This window comes from Erithacus rubecula, assembly GCF_903797595.1.
Source record: "Erithacus rubecula genome assembly, chromosome: 2".
Lineage (NCBI taxonomy): Eukaryota > Metazoa > Chordata > Aves > Passeriformes > Muscicapidae > Erithacus > Erithacus rubecula.
In genome coordinates this window covers 94,934,562-94,952,544 of record NC_136685.1, presented here as the reverse complement: position 1 = coordinate 94,952,544, position 17,983 = coordinate 94,934,562, and the positions used below count along the sequence as shown (strand labels likewise).

General features: G+C 41.8%; 1 protein-coding gene across 1 annotated transcript in view; it reads right to left on the bottom strand.

Moving 5' to 3' along the window:
* ALK (ALK receptor tyrosine kinase) overlaps window positions 1-17,983 on the bottom strand; it is a gene marked incomplete at its 5' end in the record, with an annotated part of 56,692 nt that overhangs the window by 21,819 nt on the left and 16,890 nt on the right. Inside the window, 5 exon segments of the mRNA XM_079298159.1 lie at window positions 529-711; window positions 1,485-1,629; window positions 2,461-2,592; window positions 4,887-5,037; window positions 9,199-9,361. Of these exon segments, the coding sequence (XP_079154285.1) occupies window positions 529-711; window positions 1,485-1,629; window positions 2,461-2,592; window positions 4,887-5,037; window positions 9,199-9,361 (774 nt within the window).

The window sequence follows — 17,983 nt, the reverse complement described above, 5'->3', positions numbered from 1 at the left end:
ACATAATGCCATCTGACAGCTGCCCTGAGACACAGAGGCACATGAAATTAGCTCCTTGTTGACTGAAGTCATATTAAGAGGGGTGTTGGCTGGCAGCCTGAGCCTCTGCCCCCAGAGACACCAAGGCTGACCCACAGCAGGGCAGTGGAGGTGCTGTGGTTTTCCCCTGGCATAAAGCCTGGCTGCCAGTCTCCAGGACCAAAGTCCTCCAAGCAACAGGAGCACATAGCTGTGGCTCCTCCTTCTCCTGCACTGCCACTCCAATATGAAAGGCTTAGGAATCACAGCAGGATCTTAATATCACATTTTTCAGAGCTCAAAGCCAGGGTTGCAGCTCAAGGACTGGAATCTGGCTCTTTGCTCAAAGGCTAAATGCCTTAAGTTCATCTAGTGCTAAAAAGGCAACACACAGACATACTAGTACATAACAATCAAATATGCTAACTACAGGAGAGTTATCATCAGCATTTTGCTGATCATTAGCACTAAAGGAGGGGAAGGGACACCTTGAACACGAAGCCACTTTACCTATATATCCTCCGCCTCCTCCACCTGAGGAGCACCCCCCTCCACCCCCTCCGAAACCCCCTCTTGTCTCCCACCCCCACTTCTTCATGGCCTGGGGGCAGGATCTTCCTCCAGTAGCACCTTCCAGCAAGGATTTTCCTGACCACAGGAAGGAAGTGTTATCATTCCAGCCACCTCCACCACCTGCAGTTGAGAGAGGAGGAAAGGCACAGCAAGGGGTTACTTTTTGTGGCATAAACTCTGCAGGACAAGCACCCGTTCAAAACACCTCAGCTGAAAGTCATCACCTGCACCTCTTTTCACCTACCATACAAGGACAAGTACTTTCTACAGAAAATGTAAAAGGATAACCCTACCTACTCTCCAACCACTTATTTCTGGCTTACAGAGCCTTCCCTTTCCCTTTGACTAAAACACTTTTGAAAAAAACCAATGTCAGTTCTAAAGCAGAACAAACTGAATTTATTGAAAGGGGTGTGAAAACATGTCCCACTGCTGCTCTCCACATAACATACTTACCAGTGACTCACTTTCAGCTCTGCTGGTTGCTCAGCCTAAGGTCTCTTCACAGAGACTTCTAGACATGGTGCAATTATGCTCTTTCTGCAGAAGCCAGAGAAACTCTGAGTTTGTCCGCACAGTAGAAAGCAGTGCATGGAGCAGGACAGCTACACTGGCACTGCAAACTCCCACATCAAAAATCAGACAACTTTGTTTATAAGAGGTACTACATTATTTTAGGAGAATGTTGCCATTACTCTGGCTATACCATCTCAGATACCCTTATTTATGCTAAGTATCCCACACTGTGGGTGCCTTCTATTTGCATTTGTTATAATCCTCTGTTCACCCTGAACTGTATTTTCAGTTTTGCCTCACCTTCTTGTGAGGCAATAATCATAAAGGTTTCACACATATTCACAAAGGTTTTCTTAAAACCAATAAACTTTCCTTACCTGCAGCTCCTGAATTTCCATTCAACCCTGGAATAGAGGAATCATTCTCCAGTCTTTCTGGATGAAATGTGTCCGTTTTGGCCCTGTAGGCCCTGCCACCACCCCCTGCTGCAATTATCAAGGGGACCGGTTCTCCATTCTCCATCTTAAAAAATTCAGAAATAAAGGCAATGTTCAAACTGAGTCAGACAGGTAAATGTCATGTATCATGTTCAACCACATGACAGTTACTGCATGTTGTACCAAGGAGGCATCTAGGACTGCTCAGCACCTTCATTGCATTACTTATGCACCCACACCCAGAAATTTAATGAATAGAAAATTAAGGGATGGTCCTACCAAGTTCTGCTACAGGAAACAGCAGTGTCAGTAGCTCTATGGATGTATCTACCCTGGTGGTGGCTCTTAGAAAGCCTGTAATATCCCATGTGATGATTCTTATCAAATGAAACCGCTAAGGAGCATTGCTCTGCACAGTGTCTCCTATGGCAAAGGACTGCCTGAAACCAGGGTTTGGAATGAGTATTGTCTCAGCTAGCACAGGGCAGGAAATATCAGTGCAGCTACAGGACTGCCATCAGAAAACATTCAGGCTATCCTCAACTTTCCTTGTCAGGCCAATGTGTAGCTGAAGTCTCACATTCTACAATGACAGAGTTGAATGAAGTCCTGCAGAATTTGCCCTTTGCTCTGAAACTACTCTTCAGCATCTCAGTTTTTACTGAAAAAAACCTAACCCAGTTCTACCCATTATATTTGCAAAGGATACTCCAAGCCACTGAAGCAAGTGTGGCCATATTGCAAACCAGCTCAAAGAAGCGTGAAGGGCCAACCCAGACCCCTACATCTTTCAAGTGGAATTAAGGATACCCAGAGGTCACTCCGTGGACCCTCTCCTGAGGTGTATAGAGGGTTTTTCAGAGGCAGTGGCAGGATGTGCTGATGCTGAAGGTGCATGGGGACTGTGTTTCCATACCTTAAATATGTAAGTGGCCCCGCCCCCGCCTCCACCTCCTCCTGCCCATTCACTGACACTTCTGTTCACACGAATCTCTTCTTCTATCACGTTGTTCTCTCCAATGCAGACTTTCTGAATAACATCATTGCTCTGCAAACAGAAGGCCAGGTCTGAATTCAGGTAAGAAACTTCCATGCCCTTGCACACCCTTCACCATCCCAAAGCAAGAAATTGTCCTCCTGTTAAACTACATGACCAGAACCAAGTGAATGCTCTTCTAGAAGAATCTGGCTTTTTTGCCTCAACCTTCACCAGAGAATTTGTAGCCATTTTTAATTCAATTATTTTGAAGCAAGCTCAGTGCTGATATCTATTACAATGTAAAATGACATGTCATGTTTTACATTATATTATCATGTAAAACAGCTCCATAAAATGTAGTGGAATTTGCTGCAAATATTTCCCAGCATTAACAGTTTGTATTTCAAAAGTGGAGGAAGGCAGCAAGTCAGCAAGGATGTGCCTTGTCCCATGTCACACAACAGCCAAATGGCAGAGACAGAGAGAAGCCAAGTTCGTTTACCTAATTTCCAATCCTCTGTTGGTTGAGGCCAAGTTGCCAATGTGCTGTTGATTTTAGTAGCAATTTTACTGCAACTACCAGTACCTACCAAAACAGCAGCAATCCCACCTTTTGATTGCTATGTTCCCCTGATGTTAATGCAAATACCTCACCAAAACCCTCCACATTTCCTACTTAGCATTTTTCCCTTCCATCAATTATCATTGAACATAGTGAACTTTCTGTATTAGGCAAATCCCTGAAGTCACTAACTGATTTCAATCACAACATTAAGCCACCATTTATCCCTGCTTCAGGACTATCACCTAAGTATTTTTTTGGGTTTAAAACTGGAGCACTAAAGTGCACGACAAGGACTCTTCTGTGAGCATTTTCAAGTTGCTAACTTTGTTTCTAGCTTATTTTACTTTACAGGTTTTGTTTCAGCAACACTATTTTGTTATATTGCACATATATTGCACACTGAACCTCCTAAATCAAAAACACTTTTAGGGGAAAATGCACAAACATTTGTTATAGTAGGATTGACCTCCTGCTTCCTTCTACTTTCATGAATGTGTTTTCTTTAGGAAGAATAACATGATAAAACCATGCTCAAATTCCAAATTATTCTGCTGACCCCAAAATATCTTCTCAGTTGTACCAGAGAATGAGTGGCATTCATTTGGTGTGTGCCTTGTCTAAAGAACTAACAGTCCTCCTTTCCCTATTTTTTTCCCTCTCCTTAATTGATTTGGAGTTGGGTGGGAATGATTAATAAAATGACAAAGTCAATGACCCAAAGGAACCACTAGATTACAAAAAAATATAATCCTTCATGGCAAAGACATAACTGATTACAATCCAATCTAGTAAAAGTCCCCTCTACGAGTCAATGCAATCTCTTTGCCTCAATGAAAGAATTACATTAGCTCTCAATAAATTCTCACTAAGATTACAGTGGCCTGCAATTTAATGAGTCCATATATTACCCTCAGCTGGAATGTCCTAGTTAAAGACGGTGGATGGACGTTTGAGTTAGGCCATTTCTCATTTCAAAAAGGCTTTATATTAATGGTTTGTTTGTAGATATGTGTAATTCTAGTTTTAACATTATTTACTTCAGCAGCCAGCCTTGAGAACCCCTCTTACTTGTCTATAACCTTCAACCTTTCTCTGCTCTAACAGACTGCTAAGCTTCCATCTCTAGGATGCCAGCCATTAACAGCTGAGAAATGCACATTATTTAAATGTCCAGTTCAAACCTGTACTTGAAAATTCATCAGATAATGCTTAGTTTGCTCCATGAGAGTGTTCTATTCCCTTATCTTCCACCAAACAATTAATAAACTACTGTGCATACAAATAGTGCCAATCTTTCTGTCCAGACATTTGCAGCAAGGGTTGGTTAATAACATAAAAATCAGGACTAACCCAACAACAATTAATCTGTCTTTCCTATTCCCATATGGAGAATAACCAAGCAGGCCCTGTAACATGGGTGTCTCTAGAGGTAGAGTATATGATAATGGCAGGGCTGGGCTCAATAGTGGAACAAGGGCAAAACCCTTCAAAGTCAGCCTTGAAGACTGATCTCCAGAGGAATGGAAGGCAGGGCTCCAGGGCTTTTGCCTCTAAGCCCCCATACAAGTGCTCTGAGATATTCAAACATGTTGTGTAATATCAACACCTGTTGCGTAACGTGGCCCAGAAGTTCAAAAGAAGAGAGCAGAGAGACATGGTGCTTCATGTTCTTATGGTCTCCAGTAAAACTATACCTGTTCTTGACTCCTACAGCCTCAAAACCCTTTATGTGTGAAAAGACCAAACTCCATGGATTGCTAGGAGGGATGAAGGAAAAAAAAGAAAGGCAATCACTTACACTAGGACAAGCATCTTCTCCTTGCTGTCCCACCAAGATATACAGTGTATCATCCTTCTGGAGGTCAAAAATTCCCAGCACAGACACTCCGTGGGACCGCACCATGGTGTTCTTCCCTCCTTTCCCACCTGCAGCTCCATAGCCTGAGATGCTGCAGAAAAAAAGAAAACAAGAGGCTGCCATCTGAGTTGTCCAAGGCAGGTGGAAAGAAGCACAAATCACTTCTGAGCACTAAGCATTTTGTACACCTGAACATGGTGTCACAAAGCTGAACTCTGAAGACCTGACATTCTAAACAAATCTAAACCCAAAGCCTGAACACTCTGCTCTGTTTTTCTGCTCTGTTTGAATCTGTGAGCTTGGGTAGCTACAAAATAGATTCTTTCACATTGATTATTGGGCAAACACTGCTGAGAACAGAGTAAGCAAGTCCCTATAGATTCCAACTTAAATATATGAAACACATCTTGTTTCCCAGAAGGCACATCCTTGAGAAGTTTGCAGCAAGGAAGAGAAAGAACAGAAGGAGAAGAACTGGCAAAAATAGGACATATGGCTAAAGAGAACATTAAGCATGAGATTGACAGAGGGAGATTTTGAGAAAGCAGACAGCATAACGGGTCCTGGTAGCATGGACCAGATGGAAAACAGCTCTCCTATTCCCAGGACCAGAGGAACACAGAAAGAAGAGTGTATGGAGATGCCACTACCTGCAGTAAACAAGGAAGGCAAAAGCCCCTGGCCAGACTCAGGGTGATCAGGGGCACCTCACTGGGGCAGGTTCCACACAGGCTGCTGCAGTCGCAGCTGAGGCTCTGGGATTTTCATTTTAAACAGTCAAGATTCAGAGGTACTTAGGTATCACCTAAAGATGTGTCTGTAACTCTGTGTTTCTCAGCTCCTCCCTCTCCCTTCCTTAACAATGGACATACTTAAAGCAGCTTTTAGCAAAGGACTTCAAAGCACTTTTTAAACATCATGAGAAAACTCACATTTCTGCTGCAACAAAACACAGAGGTACTCAACTTTCTGAGCAGGTGAATGACAGTACAGCAGCTCAGTTTAGATCTGAAATACACAGGTGATTCTCCACTAACATTGGTATCTTTCCAGCTATTTCTGTGAGAGCAAAATTCCACCTGGAGCACGTAACCAGAGACTGCAGGAGTCAGAACTCAAAAATTACTCTCAGACTCCTACCAGGCACAGCTTAGGTGCTCTGCTTTAACACCTCCTTTCCTCCAGCACCTGGCTTCTCTCTGCCCAGCACAGCCCTGCCTGCAAACAGGCAGTGTCTCATAAAGCATATTAGATCCTGGCAATGTGACATGATTATGTTCATGCCACTGCTGATAACCAAAGCAATCAGTCCTCAGTTAGGCTGTACCAGAGCCAGCAGAAAAAGTGATGGACACAGCACTGGGCCACCCTGAACAGATGCTGCATGAATCTGAAGACTGAGTTGATTTGCTGTAGAATTTTGCAATGGCTAATGAGGTGCACTACCAGCCACAGTAAGCTGGCAGGACTAATTGGCTGCCAGTAGGGGCCATACTTTTCCATGTAAGTACAGATTTTGCATACAAGCAGTGATATTGGAAAGTTCAGGAAACCCAGAATGGCCTCAAAGGCTGAAGACAAACAAAACCCAGTATATTCAAGTGACAGCCATTCCCTATTCAAAATGGGTGTCACTATTTAAACAGTTATCTTGACTTCAAACTTGAAGGGGATCCCTTTCATTAGGACCACCTTTCTTTTAGAGGAGGAAGGAAGCCTTTTAACCATATTGGCCCAGAAGAAAGGTTCAGCCCATCCAGAGCAAGAATACAGAGTACCTCCCACTGCCTTCCTTCTTCTCTTTTACTATGACACTTGTGGGATCTGAAAAAGAAACCCACACCTTCAGCAAGGGTCAGGATGTGCAGAGTGCAAACCAGGGCTGGAATAAAACATGCACCCTAACATCCAGATTATGGGAAACACTTGAGCTAGTCTTGAGAGTATGAGAAAATGCTGTGCCTAGGCTGGTTCACTCAGAGTGACACTTTTTTGCACACCACTGGCTGTGTTCTTGTGCCACCTTACATGAAGGGACCATGGAGAATAGAGGACAGTAGAAGTGACCACAAATAGGGTACTCAGCAAAAACCTCTTCCTTTAAAGATGGATAGAGGTCAGATAAAGGATGGTAATGTGTGATTTATTATAGTCCACTTTTCTCATACTTGGTCACCTAGATGACCAGACCTTCTGAATGCTTAGAAGGAAATCAGAAACAAAAAAATATTCTTTTATAAAGTTTAACTTAATTGTTACACAATGTGAAGTCCCATGGGAGTGAACCAGAGCATGTAAAACTCCAGTTTTCAAATGCTGGCACTAGAGTGTGTGGCAGCCTACTCAGACCTTCACAGATGGTGGAGTTTTATGGGTGTGGTTGGTTTGTGTTGGCAGAGTTTTGTGCAAAATAGATCTGTCTGTATTTTAATAATGCATATTCTGCCTCATGTTGACAAAATCAATATCCTTCTTGAGCAATTACAGGAGTGTACATTATACAGTGTAAAACACTGATATGGCAGAACATCAGCTTTCCTGAGAGCCCAGCAGCCAGCAGGAGGGTTTTCTCCCTGGGTCAGGTGTTCCAGCAGTGCCCATCAGAAAAACTTACAGGACCCACACTGCAGCAGGACTGCAGGGCAGAGCTAAGCACAGGCAGTAAGTCCAGACTCTGGGAAGCCCTGGAATTGATATTGCAACTTGACATTTTCCTAGGGCTATCCTATGCTGGCGGACTCTGCTTCCCCTTCAGCAGACCAGAATCAGGGAGATGTCAAGTTAATTTAAGCCCACAATTGCCTCCTGCTTTCCCCAGGCTGTGAATTTTCTACTATAGCCTTAAGAGGTGCAGAAGAGAATGCCATCCCTGTATATATATATCTGCTATGCATGACATTACACATCTATTATCTATACAGAACCTAAAAGTCTGCTAGGTCATTTACAGGAATTAAATAGACAGGTCACCCCTGCAGGGCCCAGGGGTTGTATTGTGCAGCAAAAAAACCAACTTACAGTTGCACAGGAATTCTGGCTCTTCTTGGACTCTGATATTAAAGGAATGACAGTGCTGTAAAGCTTCTGGGCTGTTTTGCCTGTTCATTTTTGGGCTGTACTTTATAACCATATTTACTGGATGCTGGTTCTGAAAAATTCTATTCACCTCAGGCAACTCCTTGTTGATAGCTGGATAAAATATGCTTTCTGCATTACCATCAATCCTTGTAGGAATAGGCACTCAGGCAGAACTTGTGCCTAGCCTAGTCAGTTTCTCAAAAATGCTTTGCCCTAGACCTCTATTAGAGACTGACACCTAGCCTTAACATTAGCATTCTTATTCAATATAAAGGAAAAAAAAAAGATGGGATCAGAAAACTGTAACTGAAATTTCTTCAAAGCCTTCAATGGAATGCTCCACTTTGAAATCCAAGATTCCATCATTGTTTTCAATACAGAATGCTGCATAAAAACCACCCTAGACAGTCACTGGTCCAAAGTGAGAGTTCTTCTTACAAAATGATGCATGTAATGGCTTCACGTCACCATTCAGATACAGTGAACTACCCTTTGATTTTACTTCTTTCTCCAGAAAGAGCAAAAAGAAAAAATGATTGGTAAAAATCTGATTAAGTAGCATTGAACCATATTTGATCATCTCTCTTTGAAAATAACTCCACAGGGGGATTTAAGTGTTAGAACCCTCAGTATCACAGAGCCTACCTTTAGGTGGCTGGCTTCCAAAATCAATTCTACTGTGGTAAGCCAGGCTTACAGGCTCAACTTGCTGTGTCTAGATTCAAAAAAGTGAAGATGCTGAGCAGAGGTTGATGCAAGCTGTCCTGTAAGAAATTCTGACACATGATTGTGCCTTCCACAACAAGTGAAGGGTGGGAAAACCTCATTCTGATCCCAGGGCTCAATGAATGACAAATGGGAAATGCATTCCTCTTGCTCTGGGGAGGTGCAAATGCTTCCTTTTCAGCTACTGATAGAGCTCTCCCAACCTGTACCATTTAGGCTAAAGATTTGCCTGCCTCAGAAAGTTTCTTCTCTTTCACCAAAAAAGTTGCCGCTTCCAGCAAACAAATCTGAGATAGGAGAGATGGGAAATCAAAGGCTCAGTGATAAGTAAAAGCCCAGTAGATGTGGCCAAACTTCTGAACGTAATACTTCAGAAATGCCTAGCTTGTATCTGCAGCTTGGACAGTTTCAAACACAGACACATCACAATCAGAGACAGTTCCCTTACCTGTATGTGTTGGTTGCTGGTACTCTCCAGATCTGAATGCCCTGGAGAATCCCTTCAGCTCCCACCACCACTCTGAGCTTGGAGTTCCTGTAGGCATCATTGCACTGGCTCTGTGTGGGGCCATAGGGTCCACTGGCACCACAGGTTGTGAACAACCACTGATCTGAAAGGAGGACACGTGCAGAGCATGACCCCAACATCCAAAGGTCGAGTAGTTCTTCTGAGCTTTAGCTGCTCTGCTTCTTGACCAAGAGCAGAAATGGCCCTGAGGTTTTAACCCAAACAAATATCCACAGAATTGTTTTAAAAGGCTTATTGTTCTGTGTGTCTCAGTGTTTGACAGCTTTTCATCAACATCTCCAGAAATCTATCACAACAATAAACACAGTTTTATTTTTCCTAAGGCTCAAAAAGGCAAAGAGGACAGAGAAAAGTCCAAGAGTCCCCCCAGTTTCAGGCTCTGCTCTCTGGGCTGTAAGTGCTCATTCATAATCTCAAGGCTGGTGCATTCTGGCCCTTCCAGTTTCTAGAGACATTTGGTTATTGAATTTATTTTAAATGGGGAAGTAACTGTTAATTAGATAAAAACCTGTTAATACAATCCATCACAGTGATTAAAACATAACAATAGATTAATTGCATTTTGAATAATTGTTTGCTCACAGGAGACTCAAATTAAGCTTCAGAAAGCAAAACATCTGACTGAGGCACGTAAAACAAGCATCCAGCTCTGCATTTTCTAGGCCAGATCTGTGGGTGTAAATCAATGCTTCCCTATTACAGCCATTTCCATCAACTGGAAGTACTAATCCTGTACAAACACATTTATGGAACAAGGCTTTGCTAATTTGTACCTCAAAAAAATCTATTTTTTAAAAATTGAATATATGACAGAGACAATTACATCCTTTTCCCTTAAAGATTCTTTCAGGGTCATTGTAGTCCCAAGAGCTTTTGTAAAACCCACCTTGTCCTATTTTCTAGTGTATCAGGAAATACTTAATATACAATCAAAACTAAGATTTAGATGGTAAATAAGTGGACAAAGCATTTTTTGTGAACATGACATGATTTATCAAACATACTTATTAATAATCTCATATGCACAATCGAATAAACTCCATGAGGTAGTGCTATTGCCATTGCAGAGAAAGGATTCAGAATACATCTGAAGTTTTTTCTATGAATTACATTGGTCCAGCCAGCCTTCCATATGGCCTCCTCACAGGGCACTACCCTTTCTCCACCAGCTTCCACAAAAGCCAAGCCACACATGCAGATTCATTCAGGGTGATACTAATTAGTTCAGACAGGGCATTAATTGGACTCAATGTCCAGGAGTTGGACTCAATGATCCTTGCAGATCCCTTCCAGCTTAGGATGTTCTATGATTAGCCTGACCTGTTTCTTGGAATTCAGAGATATTGTCTAAGCTGACGTGGTCTAGAAATGATGGTCTGCATGTGTGTGGATGAGCAAGGCAAAAGTTCTACCATTACTGTTACTGGAGAGGTTCACCCTCCAGAAATACAAGAAAACACATTAGCTTAGCCAGGAAAGAAGTATGAATTACCTTATCACAAACTAATCCTGAAGATGAGCTAAATCCCTTCTTACAAAAAAAGTTCAGTGAAGGAAATGGATCAAATAATTTGAGGGAACTTGAAGAAATGAAGTGACTGGTATTTCTGAAAAATGTTGGTAATACAGTGTTGTGCAAAAATACCACTCTGTAAGAAAATTTCTCAATCTAAGTACTGCTGAGAGAATAAATCTGTTTTCCTGAAAAATCTACACCACCCCTCCTCAAAACTCCCCTGCAAGGGTCTTCTACAGATTTTGTCACTCTTACTTGTTTCATTTACATACTAATTTCACTTATTTCTCCAATCATTCTGCAGTGAGTGACAGTATGAAATCTTAAAATTATTAGACAGCAAATGGAAGAATTTCCCTCTTCTCCTTTGCTTCTCATGTACCCCCTCAAAACCCCCCAAAACAACAGCTAAGAGGGTAAAGGCACCTAAGAAATAAAGGTCTAGAAGTTACTAAAGCAAAATACTTCAGTAGCTCTGAATAGTCTGGCACCAGAAGTTTCTTATGTTTATCCTTGCAAAACCCACCCCAAACCCAAAGGAAAATCTCACAGTAACTGGAAGATGAGAGACTCATTCTGTCAGCTATCACAGTGATTTAACATTGCAATACCCCAGTGGGCTTAGCCACCTGCACTGAAACATATGTTTAGTAAAGCAGGCAGGTAAGTGGAACAATAAGAAACCACTTGGATGTCTTCAGTGAAATATCAAACATGTTCCCAAAGGTAGATGCAGGTGACCTTCAAGGGGACAATAAGCCCAAAACATGAGAGAACCAAAATGGAACACTGGAAGTGATAAAACCCAGGACACACCACAGCACATACAGATTGTTGCTATGGTTAAGCCTCACATTTCTGATTTAGTCCCTTGAAATAATACTTGTTCCTTAGATATCTGACTACTTAACCTTGGAAAAATTATCTCTAGACAATTCCACATATAATACACAGCACAGCTGGAACTGTAACTGGCTGCTCTTGGCTCCCACTGGGTTCCAGGGACTGGGGATCAGTGAACTACGTCTTACTCCAAAATGCTTGAAATGGCCCTCCAGTTCCTTAAAAGCCCTGGTGGAACAGGGGGAGAATGTCCTTCTGCTGTAGACCTTATTCATTCAGATTCTAAACTGAACAAACCAGAATAGCTTTTGTATTTTCTGCCTTTAGGGCAAACCAGAGGGGACTCACTTCCAGTGCAGAGGCAAATGAGAGCAAAGGCAAACATTGAAAATTTGAGATCAGTCAATCTGCACTAAGATTTTAGAATCTGTTTTTTCAGAGTTTGAGAGGATGGGGAATGAAAAACCACAGATATGTTATGCCAGGGAGTATGATGTAAGGAACTTGGAGAGGACTGAGCAGAGGAGGTGGTATCTTGGATTTCCAAAGTGGTCCTGTTGTAATGGATACAGTAGTGTACACAAGATTGTCTGTAAAGCCTCTCAGGTTCTGCAGCAGCTGCAGCCAGTGCTAGCAAGAATATTTATCTGCTTTATTCAGCAGATGGTAGACAAGAACAGGAAAAGATGTGTTTCAGAACTAGCAGAGCTGGGTAGTGATCTTTGCCCAAAACATTGCAGGGGGGAAGACTGGCCCAAGTCCATGGAGAGACTGCACCTGGTTTAAACCAGCAGGGATTTTAGTAAAACCTACAGCCAGGTGTTGCATGATCTCCCCATTTGTCATTACTGCAATGATGTGCAAACAGCTCTACTTCTCTTTATAAATGCTGGAACCCAGTCCAACATGGAACAGCTTTCTCCCCGAATGAAAGGGGACATAATATGACACAGGGAGAAGCTGCCCCTCATTTCAAGATGATTAGGACAGATGGATTTTAGTTACAGTTCTGGATACAGAATAAAACTCCCCTCCTCCCCCTCCTCTCTTAAACATTTCACAAAGCCAACCCTCAGTGTGCAGATGTAACAGCAGCCCCATATCTGAAACCACTAACCCAGCAGCAAAACAGAGTGCTGCCTGCCTTAATAACCCACCACAGCTTTTTTAAAAGTAAGATTTCACTCCCTGCAAAGTATTGATTTTCTCTTGATTCTAGAAATGACTGCAGCATGTCTTATGAGCTTGGAGAGAGCATTTCTACAGGTTGCTGCATGCCACAGCAGTTTACAGTAATTCAGTTTGAAGCATTATTTTGATCTCCAAAGACTAAAGCAGCAGCACTGAATCGAAAATCCTTAAGTAGCTTGCTGAGAAGCATGGATTTTTTCCATCTGTGAATAACTGTGGTCTGCTGCATAGTGCACAGCACGTCCCTCCTTCCTTCTGCAGTGTGTGGCAGGATAACACTGCCAAGCACCTCACACACTGGGAGAACAACAGTAGGACTCTCCAGGCTAAATCTCCCCCCAAAACTAGCAGATTGTGGAATTCTGCCCAACTTCACACAAGTTGCATATGCCCAGTGTCCAGAAACTGCTGAGCATTCCCATGAAGAAAAACAACAGATAGTTGAATATAGGATCCCTATATATTCTGACATTGGTAGCTGCAAGCTGCTACCCAGGTTTAAAAAATGGAAATCTCTGTTTGAGGTGGGGGGGAAAAAAATAGAAGTGAGATCATAGTGAGATTCAGATTGGGGTACTACATTTCAGTGAATAATTTATACATTAGTTCAATTTGATAGAATCCTCTCTTTTAAAAGAAACATAGCAGATGAAACATTAAGTTTCTGCCTGTTCCCTCACCTGCCTTCCTGCTTCCTGGCAAGCTTCCCAACACATTGGCTAGGTCCCAGAAGCAACATTTTGCAAAAAAATGTCTTTTTGGCTCTATTAAAATAATTGAAAAAAGATTTCTTCCTTCATAACTTTTCTTTCCATCATGAATTCACTGATTGATATATTTACACACAGTCTCTCATCTCTTTGCACAGTGGAAATTCTAGGTTTCACACAGTTTGTCTAGATACATGAAATGCACAGCAATCAAGGGGCTGGATTTCAGCCACAGCAAAAGGGGAGTGATGTCCTGCTCTTGAGAAACAAAATGAACAAAGCCCCACAAGACTTAAAATGACTAATTTGTTTGAAGCTCTGATACTACTTGCAGCCTGAGGCAATGCTGCTGCAGGCACTGTTGCAAATAACAACCAGCAACACTGAAGAGAAAACTGTGGAGCACAGCCTAAGGCACATTTGTACTTCTAACATAGAATGTGATTTCATTGGCACATGTACAGCACTCAAACCCCATGCCACAAAACAGACAGAGGCATTTTGGCTATACCTCAAGGGCCTAAATGTATTAACTGGCATTTGTTAAATCAAGCTGGTTTGAACCTAGTTTAAGCTCATTACTGACCAGAACTTTAGTGATTTGAGCACATTGCCAACTGAGCACCATGGTACTCGGCTTATTTTGGAACCTAGAGTAACGTGCTCATGAAATTCAGCAGTGCTTTAAAACAATGTGTAGACAGTTCATGTAACTTGCTGTGACTACCTCTATTCAGACCAAAAGGCTATTCCTACTTCCAACAGAGTAAAAATCCACATTAATAAAGGCTACAAATTCTCATGTTTCAGAGGCATAAGAACCCCAGTGGCTTAACTTCTGGATGCAATTAATTCTTCCTCAGAGAGTTCATTTTGCCTTTTCTTCTCAGGCAGATGTCATTAAGTTTGAAGCCATGAATAAGTGGAATGTTTGCTTCATCTATAAGCTTCCCTTGCCTGTCAATATTTGAGCAATATGGGAAATCAAAGGCTTACAGGAAACTGCCCACCATAACTTTCACTGACATTTGGTTGCCAGTGGCACCATGGGTCGTGTGGAGGGCTGTAGATTTCATTCAGTGCAAGAGCAATCTCAGTTATACATTACCAATAATTCCAGAGTTGGTCCATGCTGGAAGCTTGTCAGCAAAATACACTACAAGCATATATAAGAAACATGCTCAGTAAGGATTTCAATTTTGCTTTTGGGTTCTGTCATTTAACAATATTCTGTGAGCAATAATTGGAGATAATTACCTTTAACAGGATTGAATTTGCCAGAGATTAAAGGGGCAGGGGGTTGAAAGATGATGGTAAATGGCAGAACTAGGTTGTGCTGACAATCACAGTTCCATGCCTGTTAAGTCTGTCTACAAAATAGTATTAAGGGGATATAAAATGATCATAGAAATTAGGGAGACTTGCCAGCAATATGAGAACCAGTTACTGAGATATGGCCTGACTAATAGAGATTGGCTTTTCCACTCTTTCTGGATTTACTATTTCTCTCTTTATTTTCTAAATAAGGGCAGCAGTGGAAGACTTGGATATGTCTTTCAGTTCAATAGGAAGAGTATCTGCAGTGATGACAGATGTATGCCAGATCAATCCTGAGTATGATTTCAATGAAATACTCAAAAGCTTGATTCATGCTGTCTTGGATTGCAGTACAGGAGGTGGCTTATCCTTTCCATAACCCATCCTTCCTCCAAAGAGATATCTTCTGTTGCTGGGCCATTCAGTCCCACTGTGTGACTGATAAAATTACATCATCCCATGGGGAGATGCTCCAGCCAGGGGGAGGAGCCAAGCCTTTCCTACCTAGATAAAAAATGAGATTTGGAACATCAGAGCATCATTTTTTCACTGGATTCAGAGGAAAACCAGACCCTTCTACATCATCACTAGACCTTTGGAGCATCTTCTACAGGAGCACTGCTTCAGGTGAACCACATCTGCCACTGCAGGAGGATGCAGCCACCATTTAATGGGACTGCTACCAACACCCTGACTGACTGACAGGGTGTCAGGCTGTATTCTGACTCTGTCAGTGTTTTATTGTTTTGTATTACTGTATTTTTATTTTAATTTTCCTAGTAAAGAACTGTTATTCCTATATCTTTGAGAGCTCCTTAATTTCAAAAAGACAGTAATTTAGAGGGAGGGGGGTTTACATTCTCCATTTCAAGAGAGGCTCCTGCCTTCCTTAGCAGACACCAGTCTTTCAAACCAAGATGTTTATAGATAGGGAACACCATCAGGGCATTCTTGTAGGAAATTGTGATAAAGTGTAAGTGGGTAAGAGCACTACTGACTTTGGAGAGCAATGAGAAGGCCTTTTCTTTCCACCTTCTGAAACCAGGCACTAACAAAGCAGCATGAAGAAAACTAATATATTTTCCCTTTTATGTTTCACAGAATCTTCCATAAAGGATAAGTGATACACGCTACCAATTTTTTGAATTTTTTGTTCATGATTACAAAGGATGGTAGAAATGCACATTAGATAACAAAGACCAAGTTGGGTGGAAGTGGAAAAATTATTTAGAAACATCTTTTGAGATTTGCAGCAGTTTCTGTACAATTTAAACTGCAATTCTTAAGAGTGAGCAGCTTTGAAATGTAGGTCTGAAACCTGTGAATTGCCCTGTTTATTTCAAGTGCATGATTAACTCTAGAGAGCAATTATGCCAATTCAGCTTTGCTAAGTTGTATCTGGTTTCATGCTGATTTTCAGTATTGCACCATTGCTATTTTTAATCCTACAGAGAAAGCAAGTGTAAGCACTGCAATAAAGAAATTCATACCTACATATTGTGAGATCCCACTGTTGTGTCCTAACATTTCCATCACTGTTCAGAATGTTACTTTTGTTGGGGGAAGGGCACTGGGCTGTTATCTACTGTGTTAATTGATGCATAATACAAAAATACAATTCTGCAGATACCTTTATTGCATTATACCAATAGTTCAGTTAGTATAATTGCATACAAAGAGCAACCAAATGTAATTTTCTTTTACTTAATACTTGCTCTGCTGTCCCTTTCAGCTCCTTCATCTGATTAACTAATGTGAGTGAGAGTTCTTCCGAGAAACAGCCATGGAAGTACTCAAATCACGACTCTCCCTGATCTTCACACAAAATCTGTGCAACCACTAAATCCTGTGGGGAAGATATTGGAGGAAAACAGTAACCTAGTCTGGGTAAGAAAATTATTTGATGGCAATTTCCATGCAAGAAATCAGGGCTGCACAGTGGCTGGTGGATATGCAGAGCAGAAGGGACAAAAAAATGCAATATGTAAGGGGGAAAAAGGTTAATATTTTTGTACTGTGTGCCCTGACACAAATAAGTTGTCAGTGGGACAGAAGAGAAGGTGAAACATCAGAAGAGAGGCTATCCTCGTGGTATTTAAAGCCTGCTCAGAAGCACCAGAAATCTTTAATTAAAGCTTGATTGCTCTGTGTCTTGTTATCTCCTTTTGCCTACTGAGAATCCTATTTTGTCTCCTTCAGCTTCTGTGATAGTGATTTGTTTACCTCAAGCTCCTCATTATTGCTCACTGTATCTTTATATGCCCAAATTTCCCATATTCTAGCCTTGTGTATAAAAGGAAATTGCAGTGGTTTGATATAAATTGACTTTTTAATTGGTAGCTGAATGATAGTATGGTTTGAGAAGCTTTCAGTTTTACTTAAACTAATACCTAACCAATTTAAAACCAAAGCCAAAGTAAGCCTGGGTTTACAACAGAATAAACAGCACTCAGCCTTTTGTACAGATTTAACCATCTCAATGAAAAATCCTGGTTCCATTAAGGCTGTTTCAATCTTCTGGTATATGCAGACCTTGCTATAGCTGTTCTTCCAGGCTGCTTCTAGAATCAAGTTTCACCAGCAACCTTTCAGCAAGAAGCCAGTATTCCAGCAAATAACACATCATTAGTTAATTGAAAAGGAAAGCATTTGCACTGCCCTGTGAACATGTATCTAATGGCCACCTTGCATGGCAAGTAACTGTGATTTGAAAACCACAGGAATTTTCTGTGCTTGTCCTGGTCATCAAGAAACTTGAGAGAGTAACAGCACCACATTAGCTGTAGGCATTTCAGGTCTTATTCTACCCAATGTGTTCATTATCCCAGGTGTGACACACTACAGTGGGTAATGCCTTTCTGGAAGCTTTAGGATGTCTGACAGTGTGGTTGTGTTGTGTGTTTTGCATCTCCAGTGTGCCTGACCTGGAGGCACTCTGAGCCATGACCAACAGTGGCAAGGCTGAAGAAGCAAGTCAGTAGGTCCAGGGCTTGAGAACAGAGGGGACAGGGGGGCTGGTGGTGCCAGCCATCACTTCTGCTGAAAATGGATTGCCAAGCATAGGCAAAAGTAGCAGGGGTATGTAAGAGGTTGTGCTCAGACACAAAGGAACAAGTGGAGAGCCCAT